At 44.4% G+C, this 27814-nt stretch overlaps 1 protein-coding gene across 1 annotated transcript in view; it reads left to right on the top strand.

Moving 5' to 3' along the window:
* Nucleotides 1-330: 330 nt before the first annotated feature.
* The window catches only part of LOC5568706 (low-density lipoprotein receptor-related protein 1), a gene marked incomplete at its 5' end in the record, with an annotated part of 55910 nt that continues 28426 nt past the window's right edge, over nt 331-27814 (top strand). Inside the window, 4 exons of the mRNA XM_021850801.1 lie at nt 331-445; nt 13101-13610; nt 14582-15731; nt 15895-16884. Of these exons, the coding sequence (XP_021706493.1) occupies nt 331-445; nt 13101-13610; nt 14582-15731; nt 15895-16884 (2765 nt within the window). The remainder of the gene's footprint in view (nt 446-13100; nt 13611-14581; nt 15732-15894; nt 16885-27814) is intronic.

Raw genomic sequence — 27814 nt, 5'->3', positions numbered from 1 at the left:
GTAAAAGAATTACGGACGAACGAAAGCCATTAAGCCGATTAATTAAAAAGTTTATAGCCTAAGTACCTTTTGCACATTGCTCTCCTGCTTGCAAATAGCTTCCGATCTTACCATTTTACCTCATGGCGGGAAAGCATACGAGAAAAATAATTTTCTTCGGTGAACTTCATAAATCGAACGAATCGAACGTGAAATATCAACTTTGTTTTTCTCCGTCACACTTCTAAATCGTTTTCATCGAATCAAAGCTGCAAGCACCCAGATTTGGTCAGCAGTCAGTCGCACTAATTTGGCTAATTGTTTCTTCGTTTTTTCCTTTCTCTATCTTTTTCAGTCACCTGCCCGAGGTCGCATTTCACCTGTGGCGATGGGAAATGTATTCCGCAGCACTGGAAATGTGATACCTATGCCGACTGTGCGGACGGTTCGGACGAAATCGATTGTGGTGAGTAGAGTTTGGGGGTTTCTGTTCTGTGGGTGGCCCCATGATGGGCGATGTCATTATTACAGGGATCGTTTGATGTTATTGGCTTACGGATTAATTATAGATGAACAACACGCAGGATATATGTAGTTCCATTGACGTAGTAACAGCGTAGAGTCAGATTTTGATCTGGGAATACTTTTAAATTCGACTTCTAATTTTGGTTTATCCCTACAAATAATTTTAGAAGATTCCAATTCCACTATAAAATACTTCACGGAATTTTATTCCACTGGGGAAAACTAAACTAAGGAAGAGTGAGTAAACTTTTCTAAAAACCAATCAAACATAGTGCAAGGAAATCTCCCAAAAAAATTGAAAATTTGACGAGAAGTTTCAACAGAGGAAACTGAAAATGGAGCCCAGGAGAGCGCTAAACCGGAAAAAGAATAGAGGTAGAAAACTATAGAGGACGAATGTCGCTGCTGTTCCCTTTGTTCTCGCTCAGAAACATGTCGGGTACATAACTGTCAAACTGCATACTTTTTCGCATTGACATTAATAGACCCGCCTATCTCCGCCAGCAAAAAATGTTCCGGCAGCGACATTCTTCCTCTATAGTTTATTACCTTTATTAGAAAAAGCGAAACATATGAATTTAGGCGAAGCTCTCGTTATCAAAACGGAGGAAGCGAAATACGCCGAGGTTCTGAAGGCGATGCGAAGCACGGAGAATTTATCGCCATTGGGCGCAGACGTGCGGAGCATAAGACGAACTAGGATTGGTGAAATGATCCTAGTCTTAAAGAAGCACGCCAAGGAATATAAGCAACTGGCACAAGAAGTAGGGTAACTGGGGGTAAAACGCGCCCCCTAAGGAAAGAAGCGTTTTTAGCTATGACGAACATTATTATAAGCCTTTTTTATTCATTATCTCATAGACAAACATGTTTTCTATCAAATAATAGAAACAGCCATCCATTTTCTTTTTTCTGGAGTTTATAAATGAATTTTTATAAAGTGCTTGCTTATCTGCATTTTTATTTTTTGCGGGGTAAAACGCGCCACCTGATCTCGGCGTTAGTCATTCGCGCGCACGCATGCGCAATCATGCTTGCAAATACGTTGCATACATAAGGGCGTTTAATCAGATGTTATTGTTCGATTATAGTATACATGCTGATTCGAAAAATGTGCATTTGTAAGGTTCAAATTGGCACGTAACTACAGCTTGGCATTACGTTTGCTGGAATTTGAATTCAAACGGCTGTTTTGGTGTTATGAAATAGGAGTGGCCGTTTTGCCCCACGAGTTGATTAAAGTTTAAGTCCTTCAATACGCTTTTTAAGGATAAGTTTCACACTTTTTTCGCATGGAATAAGAACTATGGGAGTGCACAAGTCGATTCTCGGTGATAGTTTCAAAAGTTTTGTTGTTTATCGACCTGAAAAATGGCCTAGAAAATAACACAAAATTACAACGAAAACAGCGAAAAACGTTTTTTCGAGTTTTCCACGATTTTTGCCAAGAAAACACTTAAAAATATATATAGAGAAGCATTTTAATACATTTTCCATTATCTCGGGTGAAAAACAGCGTCCCAAAGCACGTCGTTGGTTCAAAACAAGGGTGGCGCGTTTTACCCCAACGGCGCATTTTACACCCAGTTCCCCTACTTGGCGACGAGGTTGATGTAAGATCCCTTACTGCTGAAGCGACCCTCCAGTGTAAAAATCTGGATGAGGTCACCGACGCAGCGGAGGTCTCGGCTGCTCTCAAAGAGCAGTGTGACATCGACGTAGTCAGTAAGGCCATCTAGCTTAGGAAGGGCCCGCAGGGCACCCAGGTGGCGGCTATCAGGCTGCCGGTCGCAGAGGCCAACAAAGCGAAGAACTTGGGCATACTCAAAGTAGGCTGGTCGGTTTGCCAGCTGAGCATACAACAGCCTCCTGAAGTTTGCTTCAAGTGTTTCGAGAAGGGCCATAAGTCACACTCAGAAATACGGGTAGTCACAGAATGACTAAATTTTGGTAATTTATGACTATTTTCTATCTGCCTCTCTTTCATCATGCAGGGAATTTTATTCCTATTTGTCAATTCACCTGGGTTGAAGCATCGCTAAGCTTCAACCCAGTCGAAATGACAGTAAGTGTGAAAGTTCAAAGCAGAATGAAAAAGAGGCAGATAGAAAATAGTTATTAATGCATAAACTTTAGTAATTCTGTGACTATTTTGATTTCTGAGTGCATGGAATTGCAATGGTCCTGACAGAAGTATTATGTGCAGAAAATGCGGCACCGAAGGCCATAGGGCAAGCGATTGTAAGAAAATCGCTAATTACCTAATATGTGTCGACAGAGCAGACAATGGACACTTCACGGGTGGACCCAAATGTCCGGGCACAAGCGGACTATCAAAGCAGCCAAAACGGAAGTAACACAGTTGAATTTAAACCACTGTGATGCAGCCCAGCAGCTGCTTTGGCAGTCAGTCTCGGAAACCAAGACTGACGTGGTGTTACTATCGGACCCATACCGCATACCAGCCAACAACGGGAACTGGGTGGCAGATAGGTCTCAACAGCTAGCTATAGGGACGACAGGACGATACCCAATCCAAGAAGTTGTCTCAAGCTCAAATGACGGTTTTGCGTTAGCAAAAATCAACGGCGTGTTCTCTTGCAGGACGGGGTTGGTGGTCTGATGGCTACCGCTTCTGCTTCATAAGCTGAAGGCCATGGGTTCAATCCCAGGCCCGTCCCTTTCCTCGTACTTTGTAGTTGTATATCTCTCACTTGCTTCTATCTTCCATTCTAAATCTATCACACTCAAACTATTCGTTCATAGCAAACGCTAGAACCAGAGATGACCAAGAAACCGTTTCCCTAACGCTTCCATTCTTCCACGCGCATGCCTTTTGCTGTGTAGTTTCCGGCTTATAGAATAGAACTACGGATGGCCGGTTCCGGTGGTAAGAGTCCAACAAATAGGGTAACCCCCAGGGTGAAACGAAAAACCGTGCTGAGGAATGAATGTTCGAAGGGGTGAAAAAGATGTTCGGCCATTAACGGAGCCTGTGGGGCACCTGGTCACCCCTCACAGTATTTTGTCCCTTACCGCGTTAATGCAGGGCTCTGGCGTGGTGGACCTCTTTTCCCGTGCTACTCGTGGGATCCAAAAATGAGTACAATTTCAAACCAAAATCAAAATAGTAGTAGTAGTGCAGGTAGTAGCAGTAGTAGGGAAGCGAGCCCCTTCGCAAGAAGTGGGTTAGCTAGGTCTCCGTTGAGGAGAGTGGAATCAGGAGGAGGCAGCAGTGCACGTAGTGCCAGTGCTGGAAACCATATTTCATCCCCGGCTAACGCATCGGGTGAGGTTATGGATGGAGCGTGGTTGATGAGGGCCATCAATAAAAGTAGAGATAGGCTCTCTGCGATGGAAGTGGCTGCACAGCAGCTCGACTCCATCATTAACTTTGCGTCCTCGAAGTCTAACATCAGCAAGGACCTCAAGCAGGCCCTGTTCAGACTTCGTAAGTCGATGTTGGCGGCCAAGCAGAACCATACTGAACCCATGGTGACTGTGGCTGCGGCAGAACCCGTGGAATTGAAGGTGCCGAAGTCTACCCAGACGGAGCCCTTCGTTTTCGCGGGTAGCCCCAAAAGTGCGGAAGCGAATGCTTACAACAAGCAATCGCAGAAGCGTGCGAGGCAGCCGTCAGGGGAGGAGCTACCCGGCGGCGCTCGCAAGGCCAGGCGAATATTAACTCCGAAAACCGGCAGAAGTACCGGAAAATCGGACCCCAGCCAGGCGTCCCGGAAAGCCGAGAAGGGTGGGCCCGAAAAGGCTGGCCCCTCACGGAGTGATGGGAATAGGGGGTTGCGACCTTTGAGAGGTCCTCAATCACCACAGGTTAGGGCGGATCAGGGGAGGGGACGCCCCCTGGACAACCGTAATGAGAAATAAGATGAAGAAGAAGCAGGAAGTGCAGGAGCGCAGGGATACCAGGCCTCAGAAAGGTAGGAGGGTAGGTGCCAAGCACGAAAAGGGTGATGCGATCATCATCAAGACGGAAGAGTCTAAGTACTCGGAAGTCCTGAAGGCGATGCGCAGTGACGCGAAGCTCGCAGATCTAGGAGCCGACGTACGCAGTGTCAGACGCACTCGTACAGGTGAAATGATCCTCGAGCTTAAGCGCGACAAGGAGCGCAAGGGCGCCGCCTACAAAAGTTTGGCGGAAGAGGTCCTTGACGAGGGTGTCGAGGTGAGGACTCTGACGCAGTCAGTGACTCTGAAGGTGATGAACCTTGACGAGTTCACCAACGCAGAAGAGCTCGTCACGGCACTGCGGCAACAGTGCAAGATTCAGGTGCCCACCGCTGCCGTTCAGCTACGGAAAGGTCCGGCAGGTACTCAGGTGGCCTTAGTACACCTACCTGTGGCGGTCGCAAATAAGTCCGCTAAGGTAGGTAAGATCAAGGTTGGTTGGTCAGTATGCTCACTGAACATACATGAGCAACCGGTGATCTGCTTTAGGTGTAGCGAACCAGGACACAAGTCCTGGGGCTGTAAAGGCTCTGATAGGACCAAATTGTGTAGGCGTTGTGGTGAGAAAGGTCATAAGGCACTAGGCTGCAAGAACCCTCCAAAGTGCTTGATTTGTTCCCGGAAGTCTTCGAACAACAAGCATCCAACGGGAGGCTCAAGGTGCCCGACCTTCAAGCGAGCCATAAACGAAAAGTCACAGTGCAGGTAACGCAGCTGAACCTGAACCACTGTGACGCAGCTCAGCAACTGCTGTACCAGGCAGTTGCTGAGTGGGGGACGGACATCGCCATCATATCGGACCCATACCGAGTACCCGCCGGCAACGGCAACTGGGTCGTGGATGGATCCGGAAAAATGGCGGCGATATGGACGACGGGTAAATACCCCGTCAAGGAGTTGGTGTCTACTACCTACGAGGGCTTCGTGATCGCCAAGGTAAACGGGGTCCTCTTATGTAGCTGCTATGCGCCTCCGAGTTGGTCGACCGAGCGGTTCACGCAGATGCTGGACTGTATGATGACCGTGCTGATAGGGCGAAGGCCAGTAGTAATAGCGGGTGACTTCAATGCCTGGTCCGTGGAATGGGGAAGCCGTATCACGAACCAGTGAGGTCAAATCCTACTAGAGGCACTGGCCGTGCTAGATGTCGGCGTCAACGGCGTGTTCTATTGCAGTTGTTACGCGTCCCAAGGTGGTCGAGTGAGGAATTTTCCCACATGGTCGACAGGATGATAGCCTAACTAGCTAATCGGCAGTCAGTAGTGATAGCTGGCGACTTTAATTTTGTTGGAATCCCTAGCCGCCTTAAATGTAGAGCTGGCAAATGTGGTTACAGTGAGTACCTTCCGCAGAAATGTTGTATAATCGATTATAGACGTGACGTTTTGTAGTCCTAACCTTTTAGGTACCGTGACCTGACTCGTTGATGACGGTTATACTCACAGCGATCATCAATCGATTCGCTATAGTATGATACCGGGCGGGCGGAAGGCAGCGCGATGTAACTCGACCCAAGCCCGAGGATGGAAAACAGCGCGCTTCGACGGCGAAGTATTCACTGAAGCCCTGAGGCGCGAACGGAACACTCTGGACCTAAACGGTGAAGGGCTAGTTGCTGTGATATCACGAGCGTGTGATGCTTCCATGCCGAGAAAAGCCCCTCCTAGAGAGAACAGGCCGCCGGTGTACTGGTGGTGTGAATCAATTGCAAATCTTCGAGCAATCTGCCTCCGGGCTAGACGAAGAATGCAACGTGCACGCACAGAAGCACAAAAAGAAGAACGCGGTGCAGCATTCAGAGAGGCAAAGTTGGCTCTCAAAAAGGAAATCAAGAGTCGAAAACGGGCATGCTTTGATAGTCTATGCGAGAGTGCAAACTCTAGTCCATGGGGTGACGCCTGCAGAGTGGTATTGGCTAAGACCAAAGAAGCCATAGCGCCCCAAGAGAAGTCGCCCGAGTTGCTGCGATCGATAATCGATGTACTCTTCCCGCACCATCCCATGAGCCCATGGCCAAAAGCACCGTATGCGGCAGATGAAGGAGAAGAAGTGGCGAGAGTAATGAATGAAGAGCTTGCAGAAGTCGTGAAATCATTCGCGTCAAACAAGGCATCGGGACCCGATGGTATCCCGAATGTTGCCTTAAAAGCAGCAGTGAACGCGGATCCAGACATGTTCAGAACCACGATGCAAAGTTGCATTGATCAAAGGATCTTCCCGGATGTATGGATGCGACAGAAATTGGTGCTACTACCAAAGGCGGGGAAACCACCAGGTGACCCGTCGGCGTATAGACTAGGGCGGTTCAAAATTCAAAAATGTTTGAAAATCCAAGCTCCCATATCTTCCTTACCATTATTATCATAAAAATAGTGTTGTGTGAAATTTTCAGCTTTCTAGGTGGTGATTTAAAGGTGGTCCAAAGATGTTGTAGGTTTGTATAGAAATTACTATGGAGAAATTTGGGAAAATGTTCCAAACACGTTAGTACTTAAATTTTCAGTAAAAAAGTTATAATTCCATTAAGAAAACTCATTCTTCAAACCTTAATGAAGAATGTTGCTGAAGAAACAACTCCCTTTTGAGCAAATTTTGTTTGGGAATTTTGTAGATATTTACAGGGCTATAATCCCAAATGAAGCTAAATAATAAGATACAAACTCATGAATATCTCTTCTCCTATACGTCGGATTAAATTGCTCTCTTCAACAAATTTCTTCATTATGATTTGAATAATGAGTTTTCACTGTGGGATGATAGGTTTATACTGAAAATTCAAGTACTAACGTATTTGTAACATTTTTGCAAACTTCTCCATAGTAATTTTCACATAAACCTACACTCCCGTGCATAAGTTTGGGTTCACCCCCTAAAAAACATGCAAAAGTGTTCAGTCCATGTATCTGTGATTACACGTCCAATTGAAACTCTTTAAGCCGCATTCGAAAGGCAAAGAGTTATTCTTACTTCGTATGTATTTTTCCAAAAATATTTTTTGAACTTTGTTTACTAAATTTTTACTAAAAGTTGTGACATTTTTCAAAAAACACACTGAAAAATCATATCTAATTTCCTCAGCATTGGATCGACCAAAATTTTCAAACAAGATGTCATTAGAATCGTAATCTTATATTCTTCGAAGAGCACTCATGAATTTTTTGCGGAAAAATCTGAAAAGTATTCAAAATTAATGAAACATTCAGTCAAGTCATCGTGCAAAAGTTTGGGTTCACCCCTCAGTATGGTGTATCGTGCAAAAGTTTGGGTTCACCTGAACTTACTTAAATCTGTGAAATCTCAAACCAATCATGTACGCGCCATTATTTGCGCTCAAAAAAGCTTTAAACTATTAAAATCGGTTGAAAAATGGCTAAGATATTGACAAAAATGATGCGCGTGCGGCTCAGGTGAACCCAAACTTTTGCACGATTTGCATCATATTGAGGGGTGAACCCAAACTTTTGCACGATGACTTGACTCACTGTTTCATTGATTTTGAATACTTACCAGATTTTTCCGCCAAATTTTCGTAGGGTCTCTTCAAAGAATATAAGATTACGATTCTAATGACACTTTGATTTAAAATTTTGGTCGACCCATTGCTGAGGAAATTAGATATGATTTTTCAGTGTGTTTTTTGAAAAATGTAACAACTTTAAATGAAAATTTAGTATACAAAATTCAAAAAATGTTTTTGGAAAAATACATACGAAGTAAAAATAACTCTTTGCCTTTCGAATGCGGCTTAAAGAGTTTCAATTGGACGTGTAATCACAGAGATATGGACTGAACACTTTTGTATGTTTTTGAGGGGGTGAACCCAAACTTTTGCACGGGAGTGTACATTATCTTTGGGCCACCTTTAAATCAGCAAATGCAAGCTGCTGGCAAGCGTGGCGCTGTCCATATTAAGGTATGGAGGACCAATCTGGTCAAAATCGCTTAGAACGAGCAGAAACCTAAAGCGGTATGAAAGTTCGTACAGGATAATGTGCTTAAGAGTATCAAGTGCATACCGGACGGTATCTAAGGAGGCCGTGTGCATCATAGTCTGAATGACGCCCATCGGGCTCATCATCAAGGAAGATGTTCAATGCTTCAACCAAAGGAGTACCAGAGGAGTCCGCGACACGTGTAAAGAGTAAACGCTCAGAAGCTGATAGCAGGCTAATACCAAATGTGTCAGATTGGTATGGTAGAAACCATTGGGAAGTGAACTTCCACCTGACGCAATTTTTTGTCAGGACATGGTTGCTATAGACAGTACCTGCATATGTTCGGGCACTCAGAATCTCCTGCGTGCCCCAATTGTGCTGGTGTGGAGGAAACAGCGGAGCATGTCGTGTTTGATTGCCCCCGTTTCATTGTTGTTGGTCGCATGCTCACCTACAACAACCTAGATCAACAAAATATGGATTTACGCCCTTTTGGAGGTGTAGCCATTAAAGACACCAATTTTTATTATATTAATTAGGCATTCTAATACCGTTAAGCATTTTCAAATATTTTCAATGACACATTATTATAAACACATGAGTGTTTAGTAATCAACTGATTTCTCATAGGCTCAAGTGCTATAAAGCCAATTTAATGTAATAAAATTAATGTAATTAAATTAGTTATTATACAACAAATACTGGATAGTTTGGTGAAGCAATGAACTCACCATTCAGATTATTTAACATGCAAGTCATGTTGTACATCGAAGCGTAAGTTGACGTCAAATAATACTTTCGGATTTGAGTTTTCGGTTATAAGTAGCAGGGTATGGGATAAGATAACGTAGCGGGGTATGGAATAAACAACGATGTAGAAAGCAGCGATACAAAATGGAAAAAAGTAATGCAAGTTATAAAACATCCGTTATTGTTTTGTTTAATGGAATTTAAATTAACAGAGCTTAATTTTAAATATTTGTCTTTGTCACCTATGAAAAGTTTGTTTAGCAAAGTATGATTTATTTATGTTTGTATTCACTGATTATAGTGACGGGTGAGTCTTAACTTCACAGGCACAGTTTGCGATAAAAAAATGAAAGTTTACAGAAAAATTTTCAGTTTGTAGGATTCAAATCCTGTTATGGTAGATAGATAAGCAGTTGGTTACTACACGGCCATAGAACAATTTAAGATTTTCGGGTAACAAAAACTGGAAGTTAATTCTATTAAAAATTATACCCCTTTGAATTGCATTACCTCAAATACCAGGAACCTGAAAACCATACCCCAGAGTTTCAGTTCCTAAAATGGCATTCGAATTCCATTATTACGGGTAATGTCATTCAAGGTAATTATAAATTCTGGACCATACCATTCAGCATTCGTCCAGGGTTGTAACTCTTAGTTAGCTCAGAGGGGAGCCCTTCTGAAACTCCTTGAAACATGACCTCAGGGTCGGCATGCTTATTCACAATAGTCTTTCGCGAGGCAGGGAATGATCGCACTGTCACACATAAAAACTCACGTCACATAAGTTTCGACACAAACTTCATTTATTTCGGACTTTTCCGACTACTGCTTCTTCTATTGTCCCACTTTCTTACTCTACTCTAACCTGTTCTTTATGTTAACTTCTTCGGGACCCCTCTTCTTCCACCATCCATCACCACGACCTTCTCCATGGCTGCGTCTACGCTGATCGTCGGCTTCTCTCCTATCCTTCCGTGACGGACTCGGTCAACGGCGTCTTCGCCGGAACTGCCCAACGTAAAGGTGGGGGAGGGGGGTTGATGGACCGCCAGAACCGAAGTTCTGTCCAAAACAGCGGGGCTCTGCTGTCCTCCGCACGACACACTTCACCACTTTCTTTTCCACCAATTCACACTGCTTGAGCAAAATTAAATAAACCTTATCGGTTGATGGTTGCTTGATTAGTCAAGTGATGCTTCTTAGGTCACTGTCCTTAGACGTACGGTCAGTGACCTAGACATTTCATGAAACATCGTATCCGTAATAGACGGTCCATATTGGTTTTATGTCTCTTTTCCCCTGTTACCAATGTTATCCTGTTTGTCGCTCTGGTGGTGGGTATTGGAAACTGCTTTAATGAAGTTGATGGTGGATGATGGTATAGTACGGTGGACTGTTCTACTATGGCCTAACATGGGACTAACTGACGGAGAAAACTGCACAACATATACGGACACTACCTGCACTGTATTTTCACAAAACCACGACTCAAATTTAAACAAAATTTCAGAAACACTCCCCACTGAACTACGAACACTTACAGGGTAATGACTCTCGGGTTAATGACATTCGGGGAAATGAATTTCGTGGAAATGAAATTCGGGGTTATGGGGTAGAATCTTTCCAAGAGAGGTTCGATTTGAGTATTGATTTTTAAGGAAGACATGTAAAATTAAGCTCTGTAAGTGTTATGATCCATGAATTCAAACAATACTGAATATTTCTGACTTTTCTTAAACGTATTTCAAGGTTTATTCTTCACGATATGTCTTGAGAACGGGTTGATTTATTTATATATTGTTTTCACTATTGTATTTATCCAGGACTCTTACGTGTTTGTGGGATCGAAAGAACTGGGAAAGCCACAGGTATAATTATAGATTTTTGAAAAATCTAAATATTGTTATGTATGCTACAAATGATCTCAAAAGTATTGATAGCGATCTAGAGCGCCATAGTTTGGCTAGTAGTGTATTACTCAGCAATTAAGGTTAAAGTTCTGGGGCAGTACAAAGTTAGCCAGAACAGGCGGGGTAGCTAGTTGGGTTATAACAATAGTTTACGACTAATTATAACAATACAAAATTGGCTCTGTAATGCCTTATATCGCTTGAGCCTATGAAAAATCAGTCAAACGTGAAAGACTTTGATGGCATGTTAGTACAATGTGTCATTGAAAACATATGAATATGCTTACCGGTATTATAATGCCTAATTAAGGTGAAGATGAATCGAAGGCAAACTTAAAATTTTTAAGAGCACAAATCTGGAGAACCGAATACCCGTTTGAGTTGAAAACCTAATCGATTGGTCATCACCAGCCAGTGACCAATCGATTATGTTTTCAGCTTAAACGGATGTTTGGTTCTTCAGATTTGTGCTCTTGAAAATTTGAGGTTTGGCTTCGATTCATCTTCACCTTAATCTATTTAAAATTAGTTATTTGGATAGTTACACTTCCAAAAGGGCGTAACTCAAAATTTCGACGATCTTCTCATTCAATACTTCACCCAGAAGTTCCAAATAACTAAAACACCTACTTTGGACCAAATTTCGATAGTTTATTTCTTCTGATAATAACGGCCAAAAAAAAACCGTTTAAATATTTCAGATTTTCTTTGATTTTGTGGATCTATACAATCAAAAGGGCTTAACTTCAAAACGGGCCCTACGATTTTTTTTTAAATTTCGCCCAGACATGCAGCTTAGCTATAGAAAACGACTGGTGAGCAAAGATTTGATTGAGATTTTTTTCTGATAATAACGGTCAGGGGAGCACCGTGTGACCACAAAGAAATATGCCGTTAGTGAACATTAAACTGACATTTTAAAATAATGGCGTCTTGGGCAAAGTAATTCAAGAACTAGCTATTCATCTTCAAGCCTGATGGTTCAAAAATTGGTAATCAGGCGACAGCAGTGAGCATTAAACTTTTATTTTTGAAATCTACTCTAACAGAGAAGACACCTTTTGATATTTCATAAAGTATTCCTGAAGATGCTATATGCATATTTGATGCCTGAGTTTTGCAAGGAACCTTAGAAAATTTCTGGAGAAATTTGAGGAAAAACTCTAAAATCATTCCTGGTTTTTTTTTTTAATCCTTGCAGTAGTTTTAGACAGAATCCAAGAGATTATTAGTGTTTGTACAGTCATTTTGGGTTTAGAGCCTGTAGGGGATGAACTTGTAGAGGAATAACTGGATTTTTTGTAAGAATTTAAGTATAATACCTTGAAAAATATCAAGTGAAAATAATGGACATACGATCACAAATTAATTCGCAATGTGATTTCTTGTGGCAATCCAGGACACAATTAAATAGAATACTTAGCTGAATACTTGAACAAGTCCATGTAGATGTACTTATGGGGAATTTCTGGTCAAAATCTTAGATTATTTTGGAAGAAATATTTTGACAAAATATCTGGTACACAGATTTTTTTATTTTAAAAGTTTTTGTTATAAATCGTTTTGAAATTTCTTGAAAAAAAAAACTTTCAGGAATCTATAATGTAAGTTAATTCAGGGATTCCCTTAGTAACTTCTACAAAAATCCTTATGGGAAAATCTCTGAGTATCCCTCTAGAAGTCCATCGAGGAATCTCTACAGGGACATTTTTTTTAGATTTCTCGGTGGATTCCTCCGGGATTTTCTGCAAGGAATCCGACAAAAATGTACGGATGCTACGGAAAACCTTCAAGGATTCCTACTAGAATTCTTTCAGGATTCCTACGAAAAAAATGAGACTTCTTCTAAAATTTTCTCTGGGGATTTCTCCGAGAATTCTCTCTTCGGGGATTTCAAGACATAATCATAGAGCTATCCTAACCCGGTTCTAGAATATTCTAGATTTTATTCAGCATGACAGACTGCGAAGTACTTAAGATCAGCACCCTTCAACTTTCATATCCTTTCTTTTCTATCCATGTGCCATTCCAGATAAAGCACACCAGTGCAAAGAGGAGCAGTTTCAGTGCAAACTGACCAACAAGTGCATCCCTCGGAGTTGGACTTGCGATGGAGATGCGGACTGCGGAGTGGTGGAAAAGTTCCAGACCATCGACGTTTCGGACGAAGACGCGGACCTGTGCCGCAGTTCGAAGCACTGTCTTCCAACGCAAACCGTTTGCAGCAACGGCAAGTGTCTAGATATAGAGAAATTCTGCGACGGAGTGTGGGATTGCACGAACGACGAATTGAGGTGTCCCAAGAACAACGCTTCCGAGTGCGCCAAGCTGCAATGTTCCTTCGACTGTCGGCAAACGCCGAACGGTCCCAAGTGTTTCTGTGCCAAAGGAAGTCAACCGAATGGGAGTTTGTGCGAGGACTTTGACGAGTGCCAGATCGAAGGAATCTGCGACCAAACGTGCAAGAACCTTCCCGGGTCGTACAAGTGCACCTGCGCCAGTGGGTACGCCCGGATCGACAACAAGTGCCTGGCTATTAATAGTAAGTTCTTATAGAAATTCTTTTACAGCTGTCCCCCCATCTACGACCTTCTTCGTCTAGGCTGTTTCCATGTAAAACAGTTTAGAAGGTTTCCATGTAGAACGGAACCGCATAGCCTACGGGATTCGGTAACTTCTTGTTCATCTCACGACATGAGAGGTCTTTTTCTATGACGAAGCTCTTCAATTTTTTAGGATGATTCTGATATGCGACGCCATTTTGGAATTCAAGATGGCGGAACGGTAGCAATATTGCTTTGTCCGAATTTAGTTCAATGCTATTTAAATCTACTGGAGTTTGTCTCCTTTGACAGATACACGTTTTTCGACCTCAACTGTAAGGCCGTCTTCAGTAGAAGTCGAGACTAACGCACGACACTGAAGACGGCCTTACAGTTGAGCTCGAAATAGGGTATCTGTCAAAGGATGCAAACTCTTGGAAAATTAAGTGTTATGGTACTAAATACGGTTTTTCATTTACTTAATAAAAGTAGGATAAAATGGCACAAAAGTCAGAACGGAAAAAGCAGTTTTCTCATTGATTGATGAAACAAATTGATGAAAATAAAAACACACAGCGTTTTTATTTGGCAAGCAAAAGAGCTGTGTATTTTTGTTTTCATCGATTTTTCTGTTTAAAAAGAGAAAACTGCTTTTTCAGTTTTGACTTTTGCACCATTTTTTACTTGGGCCTTAAGATGTGTTAGAGCCATACATCAAAAATCCAATAAACTATGAGTATCAGATCCCGACCAACCAGTCCTCCGATTTCTTTATAGATCTTTGTCCAACGATGGCGATCGCCAACGATTCAAAACGAATCGGTATCGATCGCTATCGAAACTCGCTGACTGGTTGACCGGGATAGATTCGCGGTTCCATCCTACATGGAAACTGTAGATGAGTACGTAATATAACGGAAGATAGCTGTATCAAACGCTTTCATAACTTAACCCTCAATTGTTATTTCAGCGCCAAAGGAGGAACCAATGTCTCTCCTATTTGCCACATCGGCTGATGTGCAGAAATTTCCTGTGATTAACGGTTCCGTCGTAACCAACGAACACTCACCTAGCATTAAATTGCCACTTAATAACATCCGTGCCCTGGAAATGTACCACCGAAATCGAACGATATGCCTGATTCGGTCAGCAACGACAACCCGTTTTGAGTGTTATAATGTGGACAATGTGACCCACACGTGGGAAATGCCCCTGCCGGATTTGTTTCCCAACATCGATTCCGTCGATCAGGTCAGCATCGATTGGATCTCCGGCAATTGGTACTTTCTCGACGATCAACGGGAAATAATCTTCGTCTGTTCGGCCTCCATGCAACACTGCTCGATCGTCCTGGAAAATGACCTCATGAAACCCCGGGGGATGGCTCTGGATCCGACGGTGGGGTTTCTCTTCTTCACCAAATGGGGCAAATCGTTGGCAAGTGTTGAGCGATCCTTTCTGGACGGGAGTAATCGGACATCGATAGTCCTGAAGAAGATCGTCTATCCTCATGGAGTGGCCCTGGATCTGGCTCTGCAGCACACGTATTGGGTCGATACCTATCTGGATTCGATCGAACGCGTTGACTACGACGGTAACAATCGTTGGTTTCTGAAAAAGTCGGCTAATTTTATGATCAACCTGCAGTCCATCCACACCGTAAACGTATTCGAGTCGACTATTTTTTTAGCCTCATGGAAGAATCGCTCAGTCGTAGCGATCGATAAGTTCACGACAGAGGCTAAACTTGTCGCCACGGATATTGCTCGGGCGTTCCATTTGCACGTTTTCCACCGACAGAAACAACCGGAAACAGCTCACCCATGTCGTCGGCAGAACGGAGGATGCGATCACCTCTGTATCCCAGTTTGGAAGAAATCGGTGGCGATCAGTCTGTGCATGTGCTCGCCAGGTTACCGATTGAAGTCCAAAACACAGTGTGTTCTGATCAAACGGCCGACGTTCCTGATCTATGCCAAATCAAACCCCGGCATGATCCGAGGCATTCCACTGGGGATCAAATCACAGGAGGCGATCGTGCCTGTGTCGGACCTTGGACGGGACATCACTTTCGATTACCACATAGAAGATCAGCTGATATTCTTCGCGCATCATGACAAGTGAGTATTGCCATTGACAGACTTGAAAATATTAACCCTTTGAATATCCAGGACAATCTTAGTTTGCTAAAAATGTGAATCTTGATGACCATAGCTTTAGCAGAGTAAGATCATTCCTGGATTTATGGGTTAACTAAAATATTTCTATTCTATTCCTCTCTAGAAGCCAAGCCAAATTCTCCATCGAGAACCAAAAGTTGGATGGCACCGGCCGGGAGAAGCTCTGGGAAGCTGAGGGTTCCTGTGATGGTCTAGCCTACGATTGGATCGGCAATAACCTCTTCTACACCAACTCGGAGCGTGGCCACATAACGGTTCTGAAGCTGGGCAGCAAGCGAATTGCTCATGTCGTACTCAGAGATTTAATGCGACCACAATCGATCGCACTTGATCCGAAGAAAGGCGTGATGTACTGGTCCTCGTGGGCCCCGGATAACGCCAAGATCGAGTGGTCCTGGATGGATGGTAACCGACGGGATACGCTCGTAGACGGACGCCTTCGACCGATGATCTGGCCTAGCGGGCTGGTGCTGGATCAGATTCAGAAGCGGCTGTATTGGTGCGACTCGAGAACTGGGTTGATCGAGAGTGTCACGTTGGACGGACATGATCGGACTCTGCTGTACGACGGTATGGCTGGGAATCACTATCCGGTGACGATCGGAGTCTACAAGCAGCAGATCTACTTCTCCGACAATGTGAAAGGTAACATCGAACGGTTGAATATGAGTGATCCTAGTGGGACGGATACGATCGCAGTAGTGAAGCCTCGTTTGTATGGGATGAAGATATTCGACAACCTTACGCAGTACAACAGCAATCACCAGCAGCTGTGCGACAATGGATGTCCGGGAATTTGCATCAACACTCCGGTTCGTGCGGAATGCGTGTGCGAAGAATCGTTCGTGCTGAATGAGAATCGTACGGCGTGTGTTTCGCTGGCCACGGTCAATACGCCGCCGATGAAGTGTCCCAACGAAACGAACTTCTTGTGTAAAAACGGGGTTCAGTGCATCGATCAGCGGTTTACCTGTGATGACGATCGAGACTGCGATGATGGCAGTGATGAAGAACAAACCCCGGATGGACCGTGCAATCCGAACTGTGACCTGGAGCACAACTTCAAATGTGATGACCAAAGATGCATTAACAGGTCGGTGGAAGCAGGGGAGGGATTTATTGAAAATGGTTTTCATACTGTACAATACTGTATTTCACCTTTTATGTATGACGATAATTTTGAATTCTTTGCAGCAAAATATTCAATCCCGGATTTCGACGCATTTCAAATGAGAGATCATATTAACAAACCAGAATAGACCAAATTTATTATGGGCTAGGTGTAGCCATTAATTTCATTTAATTTGTTCAGTTAACATCTAAACATATAATCAACAATTTCACGCCACAATACTCGGTTCGTGGAAGCATCTCTCCATCCTCGGTTCTGCCCCACGCTCGCCAAATCGATACGCACTTGATCCGCCCACCTAGCTCGCTGCTCTTTAATTACGCCTTCTTGTTCCAACCGATCCGAAGCGAACACTATCTTTGCAGGGTTGCTGTCCGGCATTCTTGCAACATGCTCTGCCCATCGTATCCTTCCACCTTTGGCCACCTTTTAGATACTGGGTTCGCCGTAGAGTTGGGCGAGCTCGTGGTTCTTCCTTCGCTGCCACACACCGTTTTCCTGCACACCGCCAAAGATCGTCCTAAGCACCTGACGTTCGAAGACTCCAACTGCTTGCAAGTCCTCTTTGAGCATCGTCCACGTTTCATGCCCGTAAAGGATTACCATCCTTATGAGCGTTTTGTGCATGGTACATATGGTGCGGATGTGAATCTTTTTTGACCGCAGCTTCTTGTGGAGGTCATAGTAGGCCCAACTTCCACTGATGATGCGCTTCCGTATTTCACGGCTAACGTTACTATCAGCCGTCAGCAAGGATCCAAGGTAGACGAACTCGTCGACCAAACGTATCCCCGTCTATCGTAACACTGTCCCACCAGCTAGCATGGACTTTGTCTTGGTCGCATTCTCCACCAGTCCGCGCGTTTCAAGCGGGTGTACACTATACATGTCTGCCACCTTTTTCATATGTTCGGCCATACAGTAAAGATCTGGTCCGATGTCGAACGACCGGAACGACGGAAGACGATCTGGGCTAATACTTTGTAGGCCGCATTTGTCGCCTTTCTTGTAGATGGGGTATGTTACCCCTTCCTTTCACTCCTCCGGCAGCTGTTCTGTTTCCCAGATTGTGCCTATCAGCTGGTGCAGCGTAATGGCTAACCTCTCCGGGCCCATCTTTATGAGTTCAGGTCCGATACCATCCTTACCAGCAGCTTTATTGTTCTTGAGCTGGTGAATGGCATGTTTAACCTCTCTCAAAGTAGGGGCTGGTTGGTTTCCATCGCCCATAATGCTGACGAAAGCTGGCATGGGGCATCATTCGTTGGCGCATGTATGTTGCTCAAGCTGCAATTGTAGAACTTGCTCATTATCCTCAACACACAGATTCAGTCGCCTGCCGGTTTTCTACGAACCACTCTCTTCATTTGCTTCTTGAACGATTTAAAGCCAAGCTCACGTACAACCATGTCACCGCCACTGTACTTGAGTGCAGTTTTAGCGATAGAATACACCATCTTTCCTTGCTGATCCGAAGAGGAAATCCAGGGAGCTGGAGGAAAATCAGTTCCAGGAGACCATCCTTCCTTGAACAATTCTTTAAATTTGTCCGCTGCAGGGGCTTGCTAGAGTTGTTCACAATTAAACAGTTGTTGAGCGTCGTGACATCAGCGAACTGGACGTTATGATTCACGTATAATCAAAAGACAGACCTAACCATGCCAGTAACAGTAAAAATGAAGCTGCTGGGACACTTTGATTCCATAGTGCTGCGAAGGTTTCTGAGTGAAACCCACTTTGTATAGCGTATTGAATTCCTTCATTTGAAAGGCTTACAAGATCAGGAATACTACACATAAGAAACAATACAGACCTAACCCTGAGTAGTACGTAGCGTATCACCGGCTTGAGTCGTCGGAGCGCCAGTGAACCGGAAGTCATCTTCCAACCGGAATCGCTGGACCGACCTCGGCATCTAACTGGTCAACCAGGAGAACTCGAACAGCAGCAGCGGAGAACGAGTCGTCGTAGAGCAATGAAGTGCACATTAGCGTCCAGTAGAAGTTCAACATGGCTCTGACGCGAAGCCAGTCCAAGGGAAGTATGCGTCGTCGCACAGAAAGCTGTCCAAAGCCCCGGCGATATCTTCAACCGCCAATTGGGCGAAACTTGTAGTCGCAGAAACACCGTAGAAATGTCGTAGTGAGCAGCGTTTTTGACGACATTAAGCTCCAACAGCAAACTAGCAGAACAGCTAGAGGCTGAGATTGACGAAGTGCATGAGCACAGCCCTCCCCCGATGAAGTTGCCTGATGTAGTTCCAGGGGGGATCGAGGCACAGGGGCAGTAGGGAAAATTTTTAAGTGGTTAAGCACGCCTAACGTGAGTCCCACACCGTGCCAACACACAACATTCCAGGCTTTTGAAGCTTTTTTGTACCCTACTATAAACACAAAAAAAACAGTCCTAACCCTGTCGGTGGGCGCTTGAGATTTTTTTCCTATCCCAAGCGAAACACACCTTTGGCACTGCCTCCAGGAAGTGGTCGAACTTCTGGTCCATCATACTAGAAGCTCAAGCCGAGTCTGCCAAGGGTGTGGCGGGAATTCAACAGTGGGCTCAGTTGAATCTCTCCATAAAAAAACACATATCTGCGAGTTATTCTGAACAAACGACCTGGTACCGCTTTCAAAGTGCCTTAGCCCCCTGGAGTGGCAACCAGCACATCAGTATGGATGCCAGTAAAATCCTGTTTACGGTATTCTGGTCACGGCGTTCAAATAGGACAAGGCAAGGATTTTGGATTGGACAGATATATTGGGCCGACAGTCGTGTCATTCTACTCCCCGAGTGAGGAAGGGTGAAACCAACTTGAAATCGTGAGTAGGCTCAAGGTGCGGCAGCCTCCGTCCCGTTGAAACCTTGACAGGCCTCTGGCTACGTTCGGAACCCGTCCATCTTACCTAAGTGATGAGTGGTAGGCTTGGATGGCCATTCCCGACCTGCGCCGATCCGACTCTGAACACGATCCTCATAAGGGATCGTATCAACCCTAGCATGGCCTCCCTGCTTGCATAGATAACCATGCGATCCGACTACATTCGGCGGTTGACGATAGCGGTCTGGAGGGGGACCCTGAAGATAAGAGAGTATAAATAACATCGGAGAAGGTGCGGCAAATCCGTTTGCTAGCAGCGGGTTGGTAAGATAACGCTTCAACTCCAACAAGCGCATCAGCAGCACGAGCGTGACCAGGAGCAAACTAACCTGCAGCAACAGCAGCAGTATAGTATGTGATCGAGAGTAAATACTAAAACTACCGAAGATAGTTATAGCGAAGAAAGTTGTGGAGGAGCTGCACGAGTATGTCGACAAAAGAAGCAATGTGCACAAAGACATAAAACTGTTGGTGACGAAGATCCAAGAAGCTCTTGGAGCGGCCGTCAAAGAATGGAAAACACTGAAGGCGAGGGCTGGTGCAACCGAAAAAGAGATTGCGGTGACCAAGTCCGCGTGGGAGCCTCAGCATCGCATATAGAAAGTGGAAACGAGCACTGTAACGGGGGAAGCCGCCGTGTCGAACAATAATTTCACGCCGAAGAGGGCTAGAGCGTCACGTTGAAGCGCTTAGATTGAACATATGCCGAGAGTTGGGAAACCAGCTAATGGTCGCTTTCCAGCCTACTGGTGGAACTCGACCATTGTCAATCTACGTGGAAGCTGCCTTCGAGCCAGAAGGAGGATCAGAAGGCTTGCAACAACGCTGAAAGAGAGGAACGTTGGCTCGTATACAGAGCGGCAAAATTCGCTCTTATAAGCGAAATCAGATTAAGTCAAAAGCTTGTCTCCAAGAACTTAAAGACAAAGCAAACGCGAGCCCGTGGGACGACGCGTACAGAGTAGCCATGGCGAAGTTAAAAGGACCAACCGTGCCACTGGAAAGGTGCTCGTAGGTAATGAAGGTCACTATTGACGCAGCATGAAGCTACAACCTGGCGGCCCACTCCTTACGGAGTGCAAGATAGAGACTTTGATGAACCTCGTGTAGTAAATGAGGAGTTGATCGGTGTAACGAAATCCTTGGACACAAAGGCCCCAGGACCAGATGGAATCCCAAATCTGGCTCAGAAAAGAGCGATCCTCGAGAACCCCGATATGTTCAGGACCATACTGCAGAACTGCATTTACGATGGCAGCCTTCTAGACTCCTGGAAGCGTCAAAAGTTGGTGTTGCTACCAAGGCCGGGGAAACCACTTGGCGAATGTTCAACGTATAGGGCGATATCCTGAACAGGCTTACGAAGCATGCAAAGAGCGAGAACGGGCTGTCGAATATGCAGTTCGGCTTCCGGAAAGTCGTATTCTTTCAAAATAAATAAACTTTTTTTTTTCAATGGCAACACGAGCCGCTTTTTTTTTCTATTTTCTCATCATGTATAAACACAAACCGTCCGCGTCAAAAATCGTTATTGGACTAACGATGATGCGCACCGACGCCGACCACTGAAGCACTCCCGAAAACGCTCTCTCTTTTCCTCCTTCATCTCGTTTCGTTTCATTCACCATGGACCGATGCACGAGTTCACTAATCTGACGTTTGAGCGGTGCCAAATTCACTCGTTGCCATGGTCACGTAAATATCACGGCACCGCTCAAACGTCAACGGATGAACTCGTGCACTGGTCCATAGGCTAGGGGAAGTGGTTCACCTAGCATGAATGAGGGATGAACTTATCGCTGAGAAAAAGTAGTACGATTACACTGATGGAAATCTTCTAGCGATTACATCACGATAAGTTTTTTTGTTTTATTTATAAACTGAATTATGTTTAGGTATTCGTATACATATTTTTTCTAACTTAAGCTAGGTATGCCCTTCCGCTCAAGAAAAGTAAAAATTTCTGCTCAAGAAATGGTCAAGAAATTTCCCTACAGTGAGCTCCTTTTGAAATGAAATTTCTTTTCAACTGCGTACTGCGATCAAAGAAAAATGCTTTTCTTGAGCATTTCTTGTAATACATTTCCCACGCATCGAGATAGGCGATTACTTTTCTGTTGAATTGCATACTTCGCTTTACTCTATAATACTACAGACGTCATCCAAACTGTTGTGGAAACCATGGAGACAGCTCAGAAGCAGAAAAGGAGAGGAAACCGTTATTGTGTGGTGATCACACTAGACGTGAAGAACGCTTTCAACTGCGCTAGCTGGAAAGCAATCGCCGATTCGTTGCATAGCATGAGAGCTCAGGTACTCTCAGGTACAGCCGGGTTTTGAATTACTATTTTTAGAACCGATTACTAACATACGAAACAGGCCAAAAAGGGCTTTATTCTCAGCACGACTCAGTGGAATATTATGTACGATGGTGTCCTGAAATTGAATCTTTACAAAGGCGTGAAGATTGTTAGCTTTGCGGACGATGTGGTGCTATTGGTAGTCGGTGAATCAAGAGAGCAGGTGGAGGTACTCGAGATGATTGGATGCGGGCGAGAAGCTGGCGATGGCCCACCACAAAACTGAAGTGGTTATGATCAGCTATCGTATGGCAGTGCAGAAGGCAAAATCACGGTTGGTGGTTGCATCATCAACTCGATGCGCGAAATTAAGCATCTGGGGGTAATGATTGATGATCGGCTGAATTTCAACAAACATATCGACTATGCCTGTGAAAAAGGTGGCGAAAGCGATATTAGCGTTATCCCGGATCATGGCAAACGACTCGTCGATTAAAAGCAGTAAGAAGCGGATGCTAGCGAGCGTCACAACATCGATCATCAGATATGAAGCGTAAAGATCAGTGCTTGTAGTAGGCTATGGTGAATGATTCTATAATTAAGCAGGCTATGACTATGACAATGGACCGATGCACGAGTTCACTAATTTGACGTTTGAGCGGTGCCGAATTCACTAGTTGCCATGGTCACGTAAATAACACGGCACCGCTCAAACGTCAAATAGTGAACTCGTGCATCGGTTCATGGATCGATGCACGAGTTCACTATCTGACGTTTGAGCGGTGCCATGTTGTTTACGTGACCATGGTAACAAGTGAATTCGGCACCGCTCAAACGTCAAATTAGTGAACTCGTGCATTGTTTTATTGACAAACTACGACTATTATTGAATAAACCATTGAAAAGAGTACATCTTTGTCTTAATTTTCCCTACAGTGCTTGTTGCAAGTTCCCGACCCGGTAGAGCAGAACTACCATTATCAAAAGGGGATTCGGCACAAACACTGAAGGCAAAGGGCTCCAACTCAATCACAAAACGAGTAATTCATTTTAAATGCATATATTGGGTGCCATCATGACTACCTGACTCCTAAACTTGACCTCCAGGCCTATCTTCTATCCCTTCTTACATGTAGTGGCTTAATCCTAGATTGCTGGTACTCACGGCACCGGCCATTATGCTCCCGCCGCCTTTAGCTCCACCAGCCTCCGCATCCTTTCTGACGGTCTGCGCTCGCCGTCGTCGCACGCTCTGTGCTCCTGCACCACCTCAGCTGAAGCGGCTAGCTCTCGACGGTCATTCACCGCCGACGACCTTGCACTACTGTGTTGGGAACCCCTGGTCGTGAGTCACAGTCCGCTTTTCCTCCGATGTGCCAAATGTCAAATGCTGATGTGGCTGCGGACGATCCTCCACCGCGGTGTTGGGAACCCCTGAGTGTAGACTCGCTGGGCCTTCCTTCGATGAGCCAAAGAACGAAACTGCAACGAAAAAACCCTGTTGTTCTGCCGGTTAGTGACTGCTCGTTCTTGATTGCCGGCTACACATACCCAATAAGGGGTTTCTCGTCGTGTGTGGGTGCTTCGAGGGAAGCGACAGCCAACCTGGCTCGCTTCGAGGTCCTCCTACGGCTCTTGCAGTGGCTATGCGCTATTGGTGGATGCAAAATCGTCCCTAAATCAGGAACGGATTAGTCGGCCATTTTGCCCACACAATGTAGCGTACCTACCCCCTTTCTTTCCGTCGGAATCACGATCCGAGCAGTAGCGTCAGCAGACAATGGATTTGCGGCGTTCTTATTGTTGAACAATGCGTGCCCGTCCTGATGCCAGCGATGATCTCGTGATCGGACAATCACGTCGGTTTCGAAGCGGTTGGCCTGAATGATGTACAAAATTAGCTCCCACTTCGTTGTCAATCTACAATTTGACTCACCACTCTAAAATGCTTCTTCGTGCCTTCTAGGTCGTCGATATTTGCCGCGAAAACCGTGATCCTTCCTTTCACCGTATGGCAACGTGACGATGATGAGCTCTGGCGCCTTTCGCGTCCGGATGTTTTCCGCCACGGCCGGTAACAACTATGTAACCTTTCACTATGGAAAACTGCAAAAGTTTTCTTTCGCCGGCTTTAAACGGCACTAACTTTTTGTGGCAAAATCCGCTTATTAAACCGAACCGACCGATCGCATCATGGGGACTGACAATGGAACGACGATGAAAAATCTTTATCGCCCTAGCTCAATCGTGCTGGCTTTGGTTGGCGTGTGTGTGTGTCGGCCTTCGGGCAATCACTCTCCCGCATATGCTGAGCAACGTCACCGTAGAGATCGCTTCTTCTGCTACGGCTCTTCCACACGGAGAACTTTGAAAATACTATTTAGGGTGTTAATTATTGTAATGATTGATTTTTTTAATTTAATGCATTGTCCAGCATAGGAAAAATGCACCCTCACCATATGTTTTATACTTCGCAATGTTTTTTTGAAAATTATTATTCGCTATGCTTTTTGACTATTATGAGCAACACCTGGGACTTGGCCATTTTTCTTTCACAGTTTCAGTTCTTGCCTCTCGCGTGGAAAAAAAAAAGTGGAAAGTAATTCGCGTTTTTTTTTTCATATAATCGTTGCTGAGAATATATATAGATGATCCTACAGACTCCAGGGTCTCACAAGTGAGTAAGAAAAACTGCAGCAAACTATAAGACTATGTAGGAAGAATTGAATTCATTTCAGCCACCCGGATGTGAGCCCCAAGTTGGAAAAAGCAGACGCTCCCGAGGATGCTAGTGGATCTCACCTTCTTCCTGCAAATTACCTCTGACTGGCAAAATTAACCAATTGGCGATTCCAGAGGACGGTTTACCAACGCTTTTTCAAACCGGGAAGTGATCCGGAAACTATTTAAGAGCCACCGGAATTTTGATTCTGACGAGGGTTCCGTTCCGATTACATAGGATACACTCATGCAGCTGCGGGTTCAATACATAGTGTCGAAGCAATGTATTGTCTTAATACCCGAAAAGCGGTAGTGTAGTATGTGATTAAACGAAATAAATGTGTTTTTATCAAATTGTTTGAATTACTTCATTTGAAATGTTTATCCCTTCTTTAGTTTTGAATGTAAATAAAAATATCAGCAGCTAAATAATCTTGCCCCATTATGCATTATCATTCTTAAATATCGTTTATACTTTGAAGGAATAAAAGAAAGATATGCATCTCATGGGGTGAATGGACTGAATATGATTTTAGTATAAGTTTTAAGCATTTTAGTATTTAATTATTTCAGCGTGCATCCGTGCTGTTAGGTGTGGAGTTGTTTCGTCTTCGTTCCCTTATGTACTTGAGTGCGCTTATGTATTGAGAATGATTTGCTGTGCTGATGTTATTTGGCAGGCTGGTGACGGATGGTTGTCGCAGTGGTGCTTAAACTTTGACTGGCGGAGCAATGCCTTACTGTTTTTGTGTTATAATCTTACTGGTTGTCAAAGTTTTCTCCTGATACAATATCGCTAAACATACAAAACGTAACATGCTTTGGCTTCGGGTCGTCGGAACGCCAACGAACAGGAAGTCATCCTCCAACCAGAATTGGCTTGTTTAGGGGTATCCTGTTTTTTACATATTCTGATTCTACGTTACAAACTGAGCCAGTATCCAAAATTTCATAATTTTCCGTGCCCTGGAACTATTTTTAAAACACGTTTGAATTTAGTATGGAAATCGCGTTTGAATCACCCCTCGGCAAATTTTACTTCGGGACGAGCTGTCATTATGTAAATTGAAATGTCATTGAGTCGACGTAATGAAATCTTCTCCAATCATTTACTATATTAAAATTAAGATAATAAAGCGCAATAAAATCGTGTTACACTTGGAAAAATGTGCGTTTTCGATCAAGCTACAAAGAACTGTGAATTTTTCTTCACTCAATAACCCAATTGTCGGATCGACTTCGGCACTTGAATGCCAGAAAGACGAAGAAAGTAGAAGAAATGAGTGCGGCATGGCCTTGGGTCGTCGGGGTGCCGAACCGGAAGTCATTCTCCAACCGGAAACGTCGGGCCGACCTCGGCACCTGACCAGCCAGCCGACGAAGAATGAAGAAGAGCTTCGGGTATGTAGGGCACCGACAGTGCGGACGTTATCCCCAGACCGGAACTGTAGGACAAGCTCTGCAGCTCGAAGACGAAGACTGCGCATAGCGTGAAATTTCCCCTGCGATATCTGCTGATAGATGGTATTCCACAGGACCAAAGAGAGCGAGCGGGAGCCAGCTTAAGAAAGCTATCAACAGAAGCGAAGAGCTTATAGTATGGCGGCGTTAAAAAATAGAAGGCCTTGTCTCAAGAAGTAATACCATGAGGAAGTTGCGAGACTACTTTCAAAAGTTCGTAGACTTCATCCTAAAGCCGTATATATGTGGGGTGATTGAGTTTTCTCGCTTTTTTCCTTTTTCGCGACAATTCAAGCGAGCCGGAGTAGTTATAGTAGACATAAGTAGACATGAGAACAAAATCCCAATCGGCGCCCAGATAGCCGTGGATGGTGAATGTTTCTAGCTTTTGCTAGAAGTGCAAAAATCTATAAAAAAAAAACAGTCCTAACCCTAGAGATCAGCAAATACTGACTCGGCTGAAGATCGTACTCATGGCCCAAAATTTTATGACGTCGCTACACTTGTTATGTTGGATTTTGTTGATGATAAAGGACATCATCTAGCTTGAGCGGAGTATGTCAGGTTCACCGCTTGGGGTCAGGCCGACATGTAAAATAGTTAATGGGACGCTAAGGCACCAACAAACTGGAATTCATTCTCCACCGGAACCGCAGGACCGACCGGTAGCATCTGCAAAAGGTTGTTGAGACGTCTGTAAATCAGAAGCTACCCTGCGTTGGAATCGTAGGATCAAACTCGGCACCGCCAGGGAATTCTTCGCCAGAGTAGGTTGGATGCAGCGTTGAAGACTATTCCGACAACGTACAGGAATCGACTGTGATGGAGGTTATGTTTTTGGGGTTTTCGGCTTTCAGTCTCTGGGAATCATAAACGGATTTCCGTTCTACACCTGACGTTTCGGTCACATTTATTGTGCCTTTTTCGAAGGATCTACAAATGAACAATTAGTACGAAACATAAAACATTAACATAAACACAATCTTACAGACAACGATCACTCCGTTCACTCGTTTCGTGTATGTCTTAAACATAATTGTACGTCGGACCATAACTATAACGAAACACATGACATGAAAAGGACACGATAAGCAACTTCTATCACTCTGCCACGAAAGCAACCAGAAAATTCCTCCAACAACATCCTGACATCGTGGTAATCGAGGCGGATAAAGGAAACAAAACGGTAGTAATCAAGAGGGACGAGTACGATGTTAAGCTACAAGCGATGATCGATGATGACGTCACATACCTAAAGCTGTCTAACGACCCCACAGCCAACTATCAACGCAAGAACAACCAATTCGCAAAACGTCTTGTGGATTTGAAGCTTATCGACAGCAAGACTGAAATGAGGTTAAAAACGTATACAGCTACAGCACCGCGCATATACGGTGCACCCAAGGCTAACAAGGAGGGTCTACCACTGAGACCGGTTGTAGCATGTATGACGTCACCGTCGTACGAACTATCGAAATATGTAGGAACAATTCTCCAACATTCATTAGAGAGCAAATATAACATATCGGAC

The sequence above is a fragment of the Aedes aegypti genome, chromosome 3 (assembly GCF_002204515.2).
Source record: "Aedes aegypti strain LVP_AGWG chromosome 3, AaegL5.0 Primary Assembly, whole genome shotgun sequence".
Taxonomy (NCBI): Eukaryota; Metazoa; Arthropoda; class Insecta; order Diptera; family Culicidae; genus Aedes; species Aedes aegypti.
The sequence above is the reverse complement of the archived record's forward strand: the minus strand, read 5'-3'. Positions and strand labels throughout refer to the sequence as shown.